Source organism: Rousettus aegyptiacus, unplaced genomic scaffold (assembly GCF_014176215.1).
Source record: "Rousettus aegyptiacus isolate mRouAeg1 unplaced genomic scaffold, mRouAeg1.p scaffold_m13_p_19, whole genome shotgun sequence".
Taxonomy (NCBI): domain Eukaryota; kingdom Metazoa; phylum Chordata; class Mammalia; order Chiroptera; family Pteropodidae; genus Rousettus; species Rousettus aegyptiacus.
Window position 1 is genome coordinate 4,530,312 of NW_023416294.1, and position 18,863 is coordinate 4,549,174.

The 18,863-nt window shown below is 61.2% G+C and overlaps 2 protein-coding genes and 1 long non-coding RNA gene across 3 annotated transcripts; 1 reads left to right on the forward strand and 2 right to left on the reverse strand.

The window, feature by feature from the left end:
* Positions 1-402: 402 nt before the first annotated feature.
* LOC118613541 (translation initiation factor IF-2-like) lies at positions 403-6,875 on the reverse strand. The gene is made up of 2 exons (XM_036235712.1): positions 6,734-6,875; positions 403-6,043 (listed from the first exon to the last, which is right to left on the reverse strand). Exon 2 carries the CDS (start codon positions 4,565-4,567, stop codon positions 3,542-3,544), a length of 1,026 nt encoding a protein of 341 aa, XP_036091605.1. The 5' UTR covers positions 4,568-6,043; positions 6,734-6,875; the 3' UTR covers positions 403-3,541.
* Positions 6,876-10,160: 3,285 nt separating this feature from the next.
* Positions 10,161-12,830, forward strand: LOC118613553. Its single transcript, XM_036235746.1, has 3 exons — positions 10,161-11,354; positions 11,799-11,971; positions 12,453-12,830. The coding sequence occupies exons 1-3, from the start codon at positions 10,748-10,750 to the stop codon at positions 12,828-12,830; spliced, it is 1,158 nt and encodes a 385-aa protein (XP_036091639.1). The 5' UTR covers positions 10,161-10,747.
* A 638-nt stretch (positions 12,831-13,468) lies between these two features.
* LOC118613543 lies at positions 13,469-15,057 on the reverse strand. Its single transcript, XR_004955525.1, has 2 exons — positions 14,808-15,057; positions 13,469-13,695 (listed from the first exon to the last, which is right to left on the reverse strand). It is a non-coding gene; the product is annotated as an uncharacterized LOC118613543 (long non-coding RNA).
* Between the last annotated feature and the right edge of the window lie 3,806 nt (positions 15,058-18,863).

The window sequence follows — 18,863 nt, forward strand, 5'->3', positions numbered from 1 at the left end:
ACGTGCTTTAGCATAATCCGCAAACACCGGATGGTGCTCGAAGGTGAGCTTTGCCTTCGTGATGAAGCCATCCACGCAGACCTCGGAATCCGCCCTGCTCGAAACACCCTCCCTCTCGTTCTGCCCCTGCGAGGACAGTCAAGCATGGATGTCGGTTTTAGGGGATAAAGGGAAAAGGGTTGGAAGAGAAAGGGTGGAGGCTCGTGTCCCTCGAACCCAAACTCACGCCGGACCTTGAAGTGGCCACGGCCACGGGGTAACGGGGTGAGTCAAGGGCGTGAAAAGGAGCAATCGCTCCAGGAAAGGGGCCGAAGTGTGAGATTCCTGAGCTGCCACGCCCGCCTCTCCCCGCCTCCCGGCCCCCGCCCGGGGCTCCGACATCTGGGCCGAGTTTGGTTGGAAAAATACGGCCGCCAGTCGCCGGGAAAGGCACCAAGCACCGGGGCAGCAGCCCCGAAGCTGGCTGAGTCACCCACAGCGGGGTTTTAATTCCCCGCCCCGCTCTTGAGCTGAAATGCCCAGTACTGTCTTTGCAGATCAAAAATTATTATTTTTCTATTCTGTGAGAAGAGAAACCTAAGGTTTAGCTGTCCTGAGCCTCGAAACCCAACATCGTCGCAATCCGGAAAGAAGCAGCCTTGGGTGGACGTTCGGAGGAGAGTGTGGAAGTCTGGGTGACCCTCCGTGTCGCTCCCGGAGGCGGGGGACAAGGAGACAGGAGCCGAGCAACGGGAGGCGGCCGGGCCACGTCACAGGCAGCCGCGGCGGACGGCGGCCCACGGTCTCCTGTCCCCGTGTGTGGAGCTATTTTTCTACCGTGCACAAGCTAGGAGGATGTCACCAGCGTGCGGTCGAGATGCGTGTGTGCTGAGACCCCCCGACCCCCCCCCCCCCCAGTTCTCAGCATGCCGCAGGCAAGGCGCCGAGCTGGTCACCCGCAGCTCAGTGGGGTACGCGGTGTAGACGGGTTCGCAGGTCCCTGCATTCGAAGATGAGGATGGCGAATTCAGTCGAACGGTGAACAAAGAGAAACGTTACACAGCGTCCTCACTTAAAACGGGGAAAGAGCCACGGTTTAAGGTAACAGTACTTTCATTTCTGAAAGCATGGACATTTTTAAACCACCTGAAATTAGCTTTTCAAAGAGCGAAATGTAGTTCTTCCTTTGGTTAGATCGTAAGGTTAACCGGACGTCTACATGGACGTGCATACAAGTATTACGTCAAAATCAAAATTCAGGACGTGGTCCCACAGCGTAGCGGTCAGCGCGTCTGCTTCACACGCAGAGGGTCCTGGGTTCACGCCCCCAGCGGAGCCACGGTCCCTGGTCCACGGCCACGCCACCCCGAACACGCCCGACGCCGGATCTCGGACGCTGAGCAGGGTCTGGGCCTGGTGAGTCCTCGGATGGGAGACCGCCGGGGAAGGCCAGGTGTAAGTAATGAGAAATAACTTTTAAAAATCAAATTAAAATTAAAAAAAAAACTTTAAAGCTTAAGCCAGTCTTCAGCATGGTCCTCTAAGAAGAAAATATGGTATCTAGGAAAGGAGAAAGTGTGTTTAAGAAGAAAACTACACCCAGCATGAAGACATCGTTTTAAGTGAAACTCATTAATTCAACGAGATCATAGTGAACTCCACTATGTCTTCCCACATTCTGGTTTGCTTCCCGTTAAGACCTCACTTGAACCAGAAGAAAGTTTTGTTTTGTTTTGTTTTGTTTTGTTTTGTTTTGCCCAAAGACCACATGAGCAGGGAACCGGCCGTACTGGATGGCGCCTTGTGCCCGGCGACTGCGAAGTCACTGCCGATACCTTCACGCCTTGAGCTTTTTAATGAAACCCTTCCGTACCTCAGAGAAGAGACGCTGGCTTCCTAAGGAAGAAGGCGCGCTTTCTGGAAAAAAGACACGCAAACTCTACAACGTCCACGCCTTCCTGAACACGACAACTTAAAAATGTTCTTACCCTGCGATCCTAGTGAGGTCCCCGTTATGCTTTGCCTGAAAGGTTAACGTCCTTCGGAGCTAACGCCAGGCGAGTGACGGAGGGAGATCGTTCCCTGAGAAAGCGAGTGAGTCCCGAGGCGTGCGATTGGATTCTCCCTGCAGGCGGGAGCTCCGGGAGGGCGGCGTGGATCCCAGGCTGCGGGACACGGGACTCTGTCCTTTGCTTCTCTTCCGAACGCTGCCCAGCACGCCGGGGACCATAGGGCCCCCCGTACACCGGTAAAGATTTAAACATTCGGGAAGTCACTCAAGAGCTCAGGAAACAACCACATCACTCACATGGGGGGAGGGGGTGTTCTCTGAAACCACGTGATCGTTTTGGAAAATGTGCTGTATTCTCCTTTTTTTCTTCCCTTGTCATGAAACGCCTTAGGATTTGCGTCTGAGAGACTGTGTCCCAAACCATGGTGAGCTTCTCAAGTGCGCTTTATTCACATGTAAAAATTGTTTAATTTTTTTTTTCCCTTAGAGGCAACATATTTACCCGGTTTCAGATGTTCGACCTAGCGACTCAACGTTTACACACCTCGGGAAGGGGTCGGCCAGAGGCAGTGTCAGAAGCCATGCAGATCGGTATGTCGGGCTCGGAGATGGAAATCTTTTAACCAGCTGCAGAGCCCAGGGTAGGGACGGGTTGAGGCCAGTGGCATAATCGGTTTAGGCACAAAATTTCCAGGTCCAGCAAAAAATGTGGTAGTCAAGACACCTAATATTTTAATGCAATCTAGTAAGAAATCCGAACAAAAGCAAAAGGAAGGAAAGAAGGAAGGAAGGAAGGAAGGAAGGAAGGAAGGAAGGAAGGAAGGAAGGAAGGAAGGAAGGAAGGAAAAGCTATCAACATTTTTAGTGAAAACACGTCCCCTTTGTGTGAAAGAGGCTGTTTGCACACTCACCCCAAAGGCTCGATCGAGACGCACGATGCCCGGGAACCGGATCCACCTCCTCCTCCGCGGCCCTCAAGGTCATTACCGGGGCTGGGGGAGTGTGGACCGTGATCGCCCCCCGGGGGGGACGTTGCTGTGTCCACCCGCCCAGCGCCTCTCGAGGCTTCGACGGGGCCGAACTGCGCGGCAGCCCGGCAGTGGACGCCGACCAGCCTCACGGACGGCCGTTTTCGGTGGCTGTCCCGTTGCCGTGACGCACATGGGGCCCCTTTAAAATGGAGCCGGAGCGGCCGTCCCAGGGGAGCCGCCTGCTCACCTCCTCCTCAAACCCTCGGGATGTTAACACGGGACAGAGTCACCTTTGGACGGGGCCTGAGCAACCTCTATCCCAAAGACCTGTCTGCAGGGGTGACGAGAAAGCAGGCGTCACGGCTCCAGCACGGTGACTCTGGACTGATTCTGGAATCAGCGTCGCTGTGTCCCGTGATCTGCCCCGATGGCCGTGCCTTCCTTCCGTGGACGTCCCTGTCCCGTCCCCTTTCTCAGGGACACCCACGGCCCATGTCCCCTGCGTTTGGGCTTCTGCCTGAGTCAGCGCTGCCCGCAGAGCTCCGCTCGCCGCCTCTCCCTTTCGAAGGCCGCTTATCTTTCAGGCGACATCGCCTACGGGACCGAAGCCAAGAAGGCCATCATCTGGGTGGACTTTTCGGCGGCAGACCTGCTCCCACGTGTAATCCCAGAGCCCTGCCTGGTCACGGCCACCCGGGAGGGTGTGGTGGCTTCCGAGCAAAGCCCGGAGGGAGGGAGGGAGGTCCCCAGGGAGACGCGGCAGAGGCCGAGCAGCCTGCACGACTGACCCCACAGTCAGCCTGCGACCAGCCGCTGTGACCCTCAGGAGCCTCGGGAAGTGACTTCGAGCCGCTGGCCTTTGGCGCCCTGACGACCCCGGAGCATCGAGAAAGCCACTCGGCCACGCTTTGCTCATAAATGCGGGTTTCGTGAGCCGAGATTTGCTCGCGAGAGCGTGACAGGCTTGACCTGCGCCCGTGACCCATCGCGGGGACCGTACGCACTCGGGGGAAGGATGTGGACATGACGGGGCGTCTGCATTCGAAGAACGCCACGAGAAGACCCCCCCCTGTCCTGGTGGCCCCGGGGCCGTGACGGCTGCCGAGCACGGGGCTGAGCGGGAGGCCTCGGAGAGCAGCTGCAGGTCAGGTGACGGGACCCTGGAGGCGGGAACGCCCCGGCGGAGGCCCGAACCGCAGGGCGGCTGGCGAGGGACAGGTGGGGGCTCAGGTGCCGTGGAGACGGGGTGGGAGCAGGGCGGAGTGAGGGCGGGGAGACAGGAAGACGGGGCGCACGGCGACCGGCCCACGTCCCCGTCCCCGGGGCTCGGGACGTCCCGCAGCCCGCGCTCCCCGGGGCCCCCGCCATCCGCGGCCCCCACGCCTCTCTCTGCCGGCTGCGCTCGGGGTCGCTTCTTTGCGGGGCCGCGAAGCCAACGGCCAACACGCCGCCCGCTGGCGGGACCTGCCGAGCCCTGTCGGCTCCGGCCCGGCCCCCGGTGGGGCCCCGTCGCGCGTGTGGAATTTTCCCCCGCCGCACGCAGAAAAGCCGCATTGGGAACGAATGAGTTCCCAGAAGACAGCGTCCGCGGTTTGCAGCTTGGCATTTTGCAATTGCCCGAGTTAAAAAAAATAATGAGACATTCTAGGTGAACCTAAAAAAGATATATATGTGTATATACGCGAGCCTGCGGAAACCGTTTTGCGTTTGCGTGAAGCTCTCTTTATTGGGTCGTGTGCTCTCGAGTAACGATTCAGGGAAATGGTCGCAGCGTAGCAAGTCGGGCACAGCGGTGACCCTCGATCCGCGTCCGTCTGACCGCGGCTAACAGGTGAGCACTGCTAGATCGCAGACCTACCGCAGGAAAACAGGCATCGGACATTCGCCTGCGAGCTCGGCGCTAACCGGGTCGACAGAGACAGATCGATAGCAGGACATGCACAGCGCGGCACGGAGCGGGGACCGGGGGGTCGCGAGGTGGGAGCCCCCCAAATGCATCGGGCGGCGGAGCGTCGCGGGGCGTTAGGGACACAGGCGGGGGGGCGGGGTCTGCGGCCTTGCGGGGGGCGAGGGGGGCCTCACGCCGCGGCAGGTGGCGTCTCGATGGGGAACTCGGGACAGGTGGGTCGCGGGGGGGCGAAGCCGCTCCCGGGCCGGCGCCTGCGGCATTGTGGGTTCCGAGAGGGCGCGGCGAGGTCTTCCCGGGCCCGCTCCGTCCACCGGAGGCTCCGCGGCCGCAGCGGGGGGCGCACAGCTTCCTTCCGAGGCTTTTCTGTCTTCAGAACCAGCTCAGAGTCGGCCCCCCAAGAGCCGCTGGGCGAGCGGGCGCAAAACTTCGGCCCCCTGGCGACCCGACGGGAGCCGAAAGCTGATCGCGGAGCATGGCGCTCACGGGCCCGTGGGCGGCACCCGCGGGCGCTGGCCGGTGGCCCCAGGGTGCCGGCCTGGGCACCTCGGCGCCGCTGCGCTATGGGGACCCGCGTGCGCCGTGCACAGGGCGGGCGCTGGCCAGCGGACGTGGGCGGCCGGAGCGCAGGCCTGGGGCCCCTCGCCCAGCCCGGCCACCACGGCGGGGTGCGGAGCCCGGCGGCCCCCCACGGGGCGCCCCGCGCCGGGCCTCACTTCCCCTGCTTCGGCTTCTGCGTGCGCTCGTCTGAGACCGTGTGACTCTCCGTGACCTTGTGCGTGTATGTGCCCGAGGGCGTGGTGAACGTCTTGGTGTATGTGCGAGTCTCCGTGACCGTGTGCGTCTGGGTGCGTCTGTGTGACTGAGTCTGCACGCCCGTGTTCTGGCTTTTCACGACGGCGTTTGTCTGTTTCTTCATGTCTCCCCGACACAGAGCGCCGGCCGCCGTCTCAGCCCGGTCGCGCCTGCAAAGACCCGACCTCCGGACGCAGACGTGGCCACGGGGACTTCACCGCGGGGAGACACCCCTCGGGGGCGATGCTCGGGGCGGCCTGGGGGGCCCGGCTCCCCGTCTCTGGCCAGGAGAGCGCCGCGGGCTCCACGGCGCAGGGCTGGGTCGCGCACGCAGCCGCCACGAAGTCCTCGTCGCTCGCTGCGCTCTACGCAAAGGCCGTCCTGAGAGAGAGAACGGAGAGGGGTTACCGCCGGGGAGAAGCGCCCTCACGTAACAGTCTCCCTAACACCCGCTCTGCTGAGAAGGCCCCGCGCAGTCCACGCGGCTGGGTCAGCGAGACTTATCGGCGCGTGTGGAGACGCCACCTTTTCTCCGGGTCGTGCGCTCGGACGTCAAGCCACATCGGCAACGCGGAGACAGACCTTGCACGCCTCCCACGTGGACTCCGGGAAACGCTGCCCGCCGTCTAGGGAGGCCCCCGGGGCACGCGCTCCGCCCCCGTGCGACCTAGCTCTGCTCTCGGCCACGCGGCGGCCGCCGCAGCCGGCCCTCCTGCCCGGCCCGGCACTGCCCGCGATGCTGACGCACCTCCTCACGGGGGGTAGACCGGGACGGCCGTTTCTGACGCCCGCCCGCCGCCAAAGCCCCGCGGTCCCCCCTTCCGCATCCGCCCCGCCCGGGCCTCCCGGCCGTCCCCTGACAGAGAGGCGGCTCCGCTCTCGGGGGCGCGGGCTGCCTGCCGCCCACGGAAATGGGGGACGTCGCCTGCCCGCTCTGCATGACCGCAGAAAGCTGTAAGAACCATCGTCGTGTTTTGTTTAAAGAAACCATAATATTCCCATGGACTCAAAAGGAACCCATTTCTTCAACCCAGGCCCGTCCCGCCCGGCCCCAAAAGGAGTTCGACTTACTCTCCACGCCGCGCTGTTCGCCAGAACTCCCGCTGCCAGAGAGTCTCGAGCCCGTGGGCTGGCGGAGCGCAGCGCTTTTATACCAGACGCAGGAGTGGAAAGTCCCGCTGTCAGACCTTTGTTCCAGTGAGCTCTGAGTGAGACGGTCCCCACCCACATTCTCAGCCGCCGGGACTTGGCCTCTGGCCTAATGTGCTCACCCTCCCCCTCCCCTCCTTCGGTGATGCTCCCCGCAGCGGGAAAGGGTGACCGTCTCTCGCCTGTGGTATCGATTACATTTCCGGGATTACGAAGACCACCGCCCCGTACCTGGGTCGTAGACCCCCCCCCCCGCCCCCGGTTACTATGAGCCGTTCAGCAATGTGAGGTTTCAGACAGGCACTGGACACCGGGCGCCTCGAGAAGCCTTGTTTTCACATAGGAAAATATTCCTCAAGCCCTCCGTGTCTGCTTGTCATGACCGAGAACGGGGCTGGGCACCCTGCGGCCGTCTGCTTTTTTGGGGGGACACTGGGGTGCGGGCAGGAGACAGGCGTGATGGGGACGTGCACATTTGCATTCGTGGGCCACACCGGAGAGGGTCGCGCCCGCCGAGGAGGGCCCTGTTTGCGCCCCGACTTACGTCGAGGTCCCGAGGACATTGGGAAAGTCTTACGAGATGCACGATGCGGCTTCTCCACGAGTCTCGCGCTGTCGTTTTTACCGACGTGCGTGGGGTGCGATCGGGAACACACATGAATAAATTATTCCCTGAGGCCAGGGCAGATGCAGCAAAAAAAAAAAAAAAAAAAAAAGAAAGGAAGGAAGGAAGGAAGCCTAACGGAACGGGGCGCATGCCCCCGAACACGTACGACCCAGCGGCGAAGGACATTACTGACTTTCTGAATCACTGTCACCAGCCCCCCCGCCAATAATTTATAATTTTTAATATAAAGAAAAAGGAAAGACTATCAGGAAAATCACAAATACTCAGCCAGCCTATGAAACATTCATTTTTTTATATATATATATATACGCATATCCGAGTCTTTGCTCAGTAATTCCTCTGCAGCGGGACTATCACCAGCGAATGCAGACGACCTACATTTGGGGGGGTGGGGGGGCGGGGAGGGGGCAGGAGGATCAGCCAGATGCCTGCCTGGAGGCTTCCCAGCCTGATACGGGAATCCACACCTTGCAGCCTGATATGAAGTCCTGAAGTCCGGAGTCCACCTGATAAGGGCCCACCCTGAAGCCTGGGCGCCAACGCCCTAATCCGGATGCTCCACATACAATTAATGCTCCTGCAGTCTATACCCCAGCCCCACATAACCCCGTAAAAACCGCGCCCTCCCGTCTCGGGGCGCGACGTCCCTGGCCCTCGGCCCCTCGGGACCGGTGCCCCTCGCCCGGGAGCCCTCTCCCGACAAGGCCTTGCTCGTCAAACTTCTCTCGGCATGTGACGCGTTTGCCTGACAGTGCCGCCTCAGGGAAAGGGTCCCCTCAGACTAGAGGGCAGTCGGGGTCGAGACAGGTCGCGGTTTGAACGGAGGGACGTCTGGAGCGTGGCATGGTTTACGATCGGCCTCACTTGTTTATTTCCTAACAACGAGCCTCTGCCTTGCCCGAGGCCTCACTGTTCTTTGCTGATTCGTTTGCCGGAGGATCATTCCCGAACGGCGAGCCAGCAAGTCGCACGCCCCCGAGATTGCTAGCCCGTCACGCGTGGCCTCGTGGACGCGTTGGAGACGTCTGTCCTCCGGGGCCCCCGGCTGCGGAGGCATCGTTTCCGTCGCCAGCCGGGTCCCATCCGTCCACCGCGGACCCGGCTCGCCGGATCCGGCCTTCGCGGGCCGCTCCCTGCCGTCCTCCGTCTGCGTCCACCGAGAGCTCTGTGTCTCTGCGTCTCCTCATCCCCCGGAGCTCGGACGCCCTTCCCGACGTGAGCCACGTCTCGCCAAGCAGGGGGCTCTCGCCGGCGCCGCACGGCGTGAACACAGGCCCGCGGCCGTCTCGCGCGCTCCTTGGCGGAGGCCGACTCATCGAAAACCTGCCTCGCACCCTTCCTGATGCGCGAATTCACCTGGCGCGACCCACCCAAAATCCCCTCCCCAGAGCTTTATCCACAACGGAAGACAGAAAGGAGGAAGGACCATCTCCTCGTTGGGACAGGGGAGGGAGGATGGTCCCGCTCTGTGGGTTCCGGAGGACGGGGACTCCCCTGAGCAGCGGTGAACAGGTCCAGCTCCTCCGCGATGGTCCCCAGCGGGGAAGGGTGCAAACGGCACTAACGGCAAAGCGCGATTTCCTCACGCCTGCGTTCGCTGCGACGGCCGCTTGCGCCGGGACACGGGAGTCTCCGAACCAACGCTCACGTCTGGAAAACGACCCCGACGGCCACGTCTCCACAGCGCGGCACACGCCTCGTGCCGGATGCCGGCTCCAGCCACGGCCAGGGCCGCGGGGAACGCGGAGCCGGCGGAGCCGGAACGGCCAGGACCGAGCCTCGGGGCACGGCGGCGCTCTCGTTTAATTTTTTGTGTCTCCCCGAAAGGGACAGGGACAGGGTTGTGACACCCCAAAGCCCACTCTCCCCTGCGCCCCAACACAAAGCTCTATTTTCCTTCCCTTCGCTACCCGGCGACTCCCAGGTCAGGCGCGTGAGCCGGGGGTACAGAGGCAGAAAGCTTGTTTAGAGTCTCACGTTCCTCTAAACGCAGCCCTACGTCCCATAGCGGCAGTCAGGCAGGAATTTCCAGAAAGAGTCATTTTTCCGGCCGCCCCGCCCCCCCCCCCCCCCGCCGGCCTTTGTGGGCGTAACAGGGACTTTCCGCTTCAGTGCTGACACAACGGCCCCTTCGGAGAGTGAATCTCGCTTTCTCTGTCCAGCGAGCCGTGTGAGTCATTCCTCATCACTCATGTGCCTTCACGCCCCGTGCCCGGAAAAGCTGCCTTTTCTTCGAACGCCCCGCTCCGCCCCCGGGGACGGAACAGTCATCCTAAGCGATGCGTCGGGTCCCAGCATGGACGATACAGACGGAAACGGCGAGCGCGGGTCGCTCCGGCCGCGGCCGCGGCAAACGGCCCGGGGTCCGCGACCCGCGGCAACCGAGCCCTGCGTGGCTTCCGCAGCGAGACGGGCGCCTGAGCTTTTCCGAAAGCCCCACTTCCCACGGGGGCGCCCCACCGGCGTGCACAGGCGTGTGTGCGTGCTTGTGCAAATAGACGTGCGGCCCCTGCCGATTTCCCGTCCGGTGGCGCTCCCAAGCCGGGCCGAACGTATCATGTATGTGTTTGTCTTTTTCCGTAGACTTTAAACGATTCCGTCGTCTCTCCCTGCGGCGTTTGCGTTCGGCCTGCACGAGGTCCTGACGCGCGCTCGAATCCGGCGACGTGCGGGCCGGTGCGGTCCCTGTCGTACTGAGCATGTTCTCCTCCCCCCTCCCCCCGCACCCCCCGTCCGGCCTCCGCGCCCCTCTCCCATCCGCTAGCCGGCGGTTCGTTTTCGCGGTCCGCGAGTCCGTTTCCGCTGCGCCCGCTGGTTTATTTTGTGTCCGAGATTCCGCATTCAGGTGACATCGCATGGCGTTTGTCTACGTCGGTCCGACTTCTTTCACTTAGTATAACACTCTCTGGGTCCGCCGTGCTGTCGCAAGCGGTGAGACGGCGTTCTTTTTCACGGCCGAGTACTATTCCGTCGTGGAGACCGACCTCTTCTTCGGCCGATCCGTTGGCGGGCGCTCAGGCTGCTCCCGAATCGTGACTGTCGTGAGCAAGGCCGCGGTGAACCCAGGGGGCGCGTAGATCTTTCCGAGTTAGTGTTTTGCTTTTCTCGGGAGAATCAGCCGGAAGGGCCATCGCCGATCAGGAGGTGGCTCTGCGTTCAGCAGGTGCCGCTGCTGAGCTCTCGACCCGGCCGCGCGGACGGGCGGGCACGCGGGCAGGGCAGGGCGCGGCGCGGTCCTCGGTCGCCGGCTCGGGCCGCGCCGGCTTCCCGCGTCCGCCCACCGTGTCTGCGTCCTCCTCCTCGGAGGAATGTCTATCTGTTTTCGTTTCCCGCGTAAACGGCCACGTTGCCAAACAGCTTTGTTAATTGCGGCCAGAGCCACACGCCGCCGAGCATCTGCGCGTGGTCCGGGGGCTCGGGGCCGTCGTGGGACGCGTCCGTCTGCACACGGTCTGTCTGCGCGGCCCGTCCCCAGAACTGCGCATCTCGCGAAGCCGGAACTCCGCTTCCCTTTAAACGACTGCTCCCCGTTTCCCCCTACTCGAGCTCCCTCGGTTTTTTTTGAAGGACGATGCAGGGTTGTACCAACCGTGGGAGGGAACTGGGCAGAGCTCAAAGACCCCGCTGTGGACGCCTTGACTGCTTCCACTTTTCCGCCCACAGCCACCATGGCGGGGGTGGCCTGTTACCCTAAACACGCGCTGAGGGTCCGTCTACCCACCCCAGCACCGGCACGGCACGGAGGACGGGCGACCTCTGCCCTCCTGCCGGTCAGACCTCAGGAGGGAGAATCGGAAGGAAATGACAAATGCGAGGAATCTTCAACGCCGTCTGCGGACACAGGGCGGCAGACAAGGCCTCTGCAGCGTACGCGCTTGGGCACACGGACCGCTTTGAGCTGGAGGCAACGCAGAGGTGAGAGGTATGGAAAGACGGCTCCGCGGACCCGACCCCACCTGGCCGCGCGCAGCCGCGTTGCGCAGACGAGGGGGGCCCTGCAGCCGCGCTCTGGGGAGTGGGGGGAGGTTCACGGCCACGGCAGGGTGCAGAGGGCCGCGTGTGGATTCCTCGCGCTTCCCCGACCCTGGCGCCTTCAGCCCCCCGACGCGGGGGCGGCCCGTGTTGGGGGAAGGCGCCTTGTCACCCGTCTGGGGGGCACGTCCCCACCCGGCCGCCGTGAGCACTTCCTCAAGGGCCGTTTCCAAGAAAGTCGCCTGAGGCAGAGCCCGACCGGCAGCCTGGCTGCCTCGGGCTGTGCATTTTCGTTCGCAGCCGGACCGTGGACGTGGGCGTAAACGCCCCTGCTCTCCACGTGCTGGGCACGTGCGTGACCCGTCTGGGCCGTCTGTCCGTCCGCAGCCCCGCTGACTCGCCCGTGTTCCAATACGCTGTCGCCGCGACCTGTCCGCGCGATCCTCTGCTTCCCTTCTCAGCCGTTCGCGTGGCGCACACGGCATCATCGAAACGACGGTTTCAACGTGGGATCATTACGGGTGACAGCTGACCATGCGTCCAAGCAGTTCGGTCGAAAGGTCGGGTTTAGCCAGGGCGGGGCCGTTACCGCGAAGGCAACACTCTCAGGAAGAGGCCGGGCCCCTCGGGACGGCCGGGATGATAAGATAAGAAACACGAAGGGCGTGCTCACCTGGGCAGGCGGGCGGGCCGCGCGAACACCTTCCCGTGTCCGGTCACTGCGCCCCGTGAGTTAGGGGGGCGCTGCCCGGGCCGGGAGGGCTGCCCAGCGGCTTCCGGGGACACGTCCCCTCCCGGCATTCCTCGCACGCGGCCTGTGCTCACGCGGTCGGGCGTAGACGGGGGGGGGGGGCGGGGGGCCCTCCGGGGGGGCCCTCCCCGCACGGCGCCTCCGCGTCTCTGTCGCCGGGGCCGGAGCCGGAAGCCACATCCCACACGACCCTTCACGGTCGTTCAGCCAGTGCCGTCGGGACACGACAGAGAAGAAACACGATGTTGGTTTTTCTTTTTTAATTATTGTTTTATTTTTCACGCCTACAGCACCCGGGCTTCCCAGGTGGCCTCCCATCCGAGCACGGACCGGGCCCGGCCCTGCTCAGCCTCCGAGATCAGACGTGGGCGTGTTCAGGCCACGCTGTGATCCCCGCCTGGGACCCGCAGGGAGGCACGCTCCGCCGTGGCCGCAAACGCGCCCCGTGCCGCGGGGGACCTGGCGTCCGATTCGCGGCCCGCAGCACTACGTACATGTCCCCGTGCTTCCGTCCAAAGCCGCACGCTGGCCGGCAGCAAGAGGGGACCCCGATGTCCGCCACCGAGCCCTCGGGCCGCATCGATGGTGATGGCGCCGCCCACGAAGCAAGAGGTTCAGAGCAGTGGTCACCGGAAGCTCACGAAATGCCGCCTGTCGCCCGCCATTGAAAAGGAAAACGTTGTTCTAAAAACGGAGTGGAGCCCGGGCAGGGCTGAGGGCGAGGGGGGTCGTGGGACCTCACCGCACTTTCTGCCCGATGTTCTGTGAACCCAAATCCACCCCGGCGAAGCGAGGGTCGCCTTCCTGCAGGCCCCGCGTCTCCGGTGAATTTTTTCATTCCGCGACTCAAGTAAACACACGTGCTTTGCCCAGAAACAGTTTTCTCCGTCTCCTGTGCCTCCCGAGCAAACAGCAGCTCCCCCCCCGCCCACTGCCACACACACACACACACACACACACACACACACACCCGTGGGCTGTGAGATCTCTCTAAGCCCAGTGTTTCCTTTCCCGGTCACCAAGGCAACGGCCTTTGGAGCCCCGCAGAGGTCAGCAGCGGGCAGAGGCAAGGCCAGCTCCGTGGCAGGGGGTGGGGGCGCCCAGGACCCAAGGCTTTACTAAACCGGGTCTGACCTCCAAGCTGTGAATCTTCAGGAATTAGGAAAACTGCTTTTGGGCAGACGGAAGGAAGTGTGTTTACCGAAAGAGATCCCTCAGAACGAGCTCGTCCCCCGCTCCCCGGGGGAAGCCGTGACGGGCCCCCCACTTCCCGTGTGATCTTCGCCTCCTCAAAGCAAGGCAGCTGTGAATTCTTTATTTTATTTTACTTTTTTTTGGCGGGTCAGGGCAGATTTCTTGCTTCGTTTGCATGGCAGACAGGGCCCCGGCTCTCAAAGAGGAAGTTCACGGGTTCAAAGCGTCAACAGGGACCGAGCATCGAAGGGCAGCAGCCCAGAGCCTGGCTGACTTCCAGCAGGGTGCACAGTGCTGGGGCTCCGGCCTGCCCCCCGGTCTCAGCCTCAGCCCGTCCACCTGCAAAGCGCGGTCAGGGATGAGGAAACGTGGAACGAGGTTTGAGCAGAGTCTCCGGCAGGCCTGGGCGAGACGTCAACTCCTCCCGCCCGAATTCCCCCAAAGAGTCTCCCCGAAGGGCTCAGCTCGATCATTATCACTGCTCATTCCTCGTTTTGTGCAAAGACGCACAGCCCGCAGCCGTATTCCGAGCCCCTCGCACGCCACGCTGCGCCCGCCGCGCCTACCCCCACGCACCTCTCCCCGGGGACCAGGGAGGCGAGCCGTCCTCTGCGCACACACCCCTGCCTGGCGCTGGGGCGTCTTGTCACCCACGCAGAACGGGCTCCGTGCCAGGCCAGAGATGTCCAGGGAAAGCCCCCCGTGAGGAGGCGGACGGACGCACAGATAGCTCGATAGATACGTGCATCGTGCACGTCTGTGTGTGACTGACAGAGAGATGATAGATGATCGGCAGACAGATACAGACATGCCCACGTGCGTAGGGAGATGACAGGGGACAGGTACAGCCGGGACGTGGTCGATAGATAGGTAAATAGATAGATAGATAGATAGATAGATAGATAGATAGATAGCAAGGTGGATAGACAGACAGTAAATAGACAGCATAGATGGACAGCTATAGATGGGTATATAGATGATAGATAGAGAACAGATAGATAGTTAGATACATAGATAGATAGATACACAGATAGGTAGGTAGGTAGGTAGATAGATGATAGATAGATAGATAGATAGATAATAGATGGATAGACAGATACATGGATAGATAGATAGATAGATGATAGATCATATAGATAATACATAGATACATGGATAGATAGATAGATATATGGATAGATAAATAGATAGATAGATATATAGATAGGTTAGATCGATAGATAGATAAATGAATGATAGATGAATGATAGATGATAGATAAATGGATGATAGATACACAATAGATAGATAAATAGATAATAGATAATAGATACATGGACGGATAGATAGATAGATGACAGATAGATGATAGGTGATAGATAGGTAGACAGACGGACAGACAGACAGATGGTAGACGGTGCCAGGCACAGACGATGCGCTGTCTCCCTACGGGACGACGTCTTCCTCCACACCTGTGTCTGCCTGCAGGTGTAACCACGTGCTCTGGCCTGGAAATCGCCCGCGAATGCCGACGTGCACAGGGCCCCAGCGCCGTGAGGACGACCGCTCGTGCCCGGCCCCGGCCGGCGGGGACGTGGCGGGGGCCGTGCGTGGGGCCGAGTGCGCCCCCACGGTGCCCGCGCTGCCGCCTGCCTCTCCGCGTCAGCCGAGGTGGCGTCCGCTCGAGACCCAGTGCAGTCGGCCCTTTGAAAACCTCCGCGGCGGGGTTTCCGCCCTCACACTGCGCTCGCCGACTTTCCACTGTTGACATCGCCCTGGAGACGACGGTTCGCAGTTAAATCATGACAGCATCGCCTCACCACAGACCAAGGAGATTTCGCAACCTCTGCTAAATGCAGCCCTTCCCCTGACTCGCTGTTACATTTCATTTTCTCGAGTCGTTTATCTTCCTGACTCGTTTTGAAGGGCCCGCGTACCCCCGGGACCTAGCGTCAGGGAACTCGCGGAGTTCCAAGCATTCCCGGCTTTGATGTGGACGTTGGAGCCTCTTGCACAAATGCCTTCGTCCGTAACTCCCTCCCTCTGTTAAAACAAACCAGTTCTGGGAAATGCTAGCATGACCTCACCGCGTGTTGGAGTTCATCATCCCTGCGGAACGTGCGAGAGCCCCGGCGCGCCTCGGCTCACGCGATCCGCACCCCACCTGGTGCCGGCCAGCAGTGGAGGAAGCCCTCGTCTCTCCGAGCCGCCCGGGGGCTCGTCGCGGCGCAAGCATCCACCGCGGTCAAGCAGCCACGAGACCGTCATCGACCCCGCCACATGAAGACCGTTTTTCTCTCCTTACTCATTTCCACGGTCACCGGCATCTCTCACTCACAAATTCCACATGTGGTGTTCAGGAAACTCCCCAAAAGTCCTGAAATACCACACCAATGACTCCTCAGTGCGCAGTGGTCCAAGGCACTCTTGCCCGTTAATTCCTCGTGAGGAAAGTATAGTTGCCATGGAAACAGGATGGCCATCACAGAACCCGGCCAGCGGGGCTTGGACCCTCCCTGTCTCTGTTACTCCCACCCGATTCTGAAATCGTCTCGAGTGATTTACCTTCTTCCGGCACAGGGAAGCGTGTAACTAGCAAGCATAAGAATGAATCGGTAAGTTACGAGTTCTCCCTAAAACAGGTCGCTCTGTCCTCGAACCTAATGACAGTTTGAATCCACGTTGTCTCCGGGAGCTAGTACCTGCTTGATCATGGATCTCACACGCATGCACACGCAGAGGCACACACATCCGGGGACACACGCGCACGCACACGCAATCACACACACCTACATTCTCCGTCGAGTCCCCATGACACGCGTGACCTTGCTCATTCCCGCGTACCTCCCCTTCCGGGTCGGGAGGCTGGCGGGACCGGCCCCGTAACTGGCGTCCGTCGGCCAGCTCCAGGCAAAGCCAGGAACTCGGTGCCTTTGTATTCGTTCCTCCCGCCTCCACGTCTGCTGCGTGCGCGGCGTGGTCCCGGAGGTTCACCGCTGCCTCTCACAGGCTCGCCACGCAGCAGTGTGTCCGGTCGATGCAGGGACAGTCCCCCGAGACTCTGAGTCACGACAACGAGGTACTAACGGCTTCGAGACGCACGGGAAGCTTCCAAAATACGCGGCGTTTGCAGCCCACAGAGGAAGAAAAAAGGCGCTCGCTCCTTACGCATGATTTCCATCTGAACGACGGAACTAATTCAGAGGGGGTGAGCATTTTAAAAATTAATCCGTGCTCTACCGTTCGGTGCCAAAGCAAAGAGCTGCCTGTTTTGCAGCCAACTGAGGCCAGGATCCCCCGCCCCCCGCGATTTTTCTATTCTAGCACATGGTTTCCATGGAAAACGATTCTCGCCGAGGGAGTTCTCGTCCCTGGGGAGATTCCCGAAGTGATGTTTCACGAGACGCCTCCCCAAGCTCTGTGGGTGTGCGAAGGACAGCTCCAGGGTGCTTCACGTCTCTCGTGCCTCGTGCTGGGTGACAGCATGTGTGAGGGTCCCCAAGACACAGCCGCCATCGTCCGCACAGGTTCAGACAACTCCCCGGGGGAGACCGTGATTCGACATAGCGGAGAAATAAAATTCAAAGGGCCGCCGTTTCCGACATGCAACGTTGTATCCTAGCTGTTCAGACACATACAAAATAACCACGGTCGAAGCATCGAAATAAACAGGCGTCTGACCCCGACGGCAAGCGGCCACTCAGGGAGACCAGCCACCCCTGCAGGAATCGGCCCCCAACAGCAAGGCTCGGGCCGGCGACCGCCAACGTCCTTACCTGCTGCTCCTGTTTCTGGCTGCGGACCAAACGTGCACCCCGGCCAGCGGCATGGGAGGCCCCTCGTGCGGTGAGCTGCTTCCAGCTTCCTCCTGGCGTCCGCAGCCTCCGACCTGGACCCTGGGGACCTGTCCCCTTTCCCCGCCCTGTGCCCACCTGGGAGTCTCCGCCGGGCGGACGGGGTGGGGGCCGACTTCCGGGCCGCGGCGGCTCCGAATGAATGGCCTCTGCCTGTTCGCGTGAGGCTGGTTCTCGGGGGTTCCCACACCATCGTGTCTACGTCCCTCCTTGTCACGGGCCCCCCGATGTCGGCTCCCCCCACGGCTCCGAGCCCGGCACCTGCCGCCCCCCGGCCAGCAACCGCGCGCCCGCCCCTCCAGGTGAGCGAGTTTGTCGCCAGCCACACCTCTTCGCAGGCTCACCCAGGTTTTCCTTCTCTGCCTCCTGTGGCCCAGACCCGGGTCGCCCGCCCGACGGTGGCCTGTCCCAGGCGCCATCGAGGCCTGCCCACTAGTCACGGGTCTGTCCTTCTCTCTCTCCAAGCCGGAAGCCCGGGAAGATCAGCGGCCCGTCCCGATGTCCTGCGCGCGGCCTGTCCTCACTTACCTCGTCCAAAGGCCTTGGACCCACGATGGACGATGAAACCGAGGTGACCACAGGCCGTTGAAAGACCCACGAGAGAGGCTCCCACGGCGCATCGGGAAGCCGTGTTAACGGAAAAGGCGTCCCTCGAGGACCCGCCGGCGGCGAGCATGGCGCCCGGCGTTTATCGGTGAGCTGACGGGCGCACCGGGACTTGTCCTCCCCGGACACGCAGACGGCCACTGCGTGAAGACCCCGCCTAGCGGGCCGTCCGGAGAAGGAGTCGGCACAAACTCGGAGCGGCGGCCCTGGCTCCGCGGGCCCCCGAGCGCCGGGCAGATGTCCGCCGACCCCCGCGTCCGATCTCGGCCTGACTCGCCGGCCGTGAGCGTGGGGTCGGCGCGACCTTCGGTCTGCGCAAGGCGGAGCGGTGAGTTCGTCTTCTTGGGAGCCAAAGTCTTCCTCCTTAGAGAAGGTGTTTTTTGGTTTTTTTTTCAACCGAAAGAGAAATTCAATAGCTGTGTGTTCTAAACCGATACACAAACCATGCAAACACATGAGCAGAGGGATTTCGTCACTTTTAGGAAGGTCTCGCCATACACGCACGTCCGTGTGCCCGAGAATTATTTGAAAATCGCCGTGTCCTTAAGGCTTCGATGAAACGTCAACACACGCGCTAAAAAAGAATAGGTTTTCCCCCTAATTTTCCAAATATCACGTACCTTTTTTTTCTTTTACTCCATTTCAAATAAATAGGTTAAATTGCTCATTGCAAACAAGAAAAAGAAATACAAACTTCCTGTATTTTTTTTCACAGCCCTACGAGTTCAATTGTCATTTAGCATATAACCTTTCACCTGTGCCCTTTGAACTGCCCTAGCCACAGGTACGTTCAGCACGAAGGGCATTGCGTTACTGGTTCTCTTGGTGGCCTTTCTACGCAACAGTGTGTCGCAATATTTTTGTTGCATCGTATCCGTAGACGCCTGATTGTTTTTTTAACGGTTACGTAATACACCGTCAGCGGTTCCGATGAGGACGGACTTGTCGGCTACATAGCACGGCACCTGCCGCCGCGTTTCTAGGAGCGCCGTGTGCCTTCTCCAAGTGCCGGCTTGTAGTTCGCCCGCTGCACAAACGGACTGTAAATGGAGCCGCTTGAACATGGAG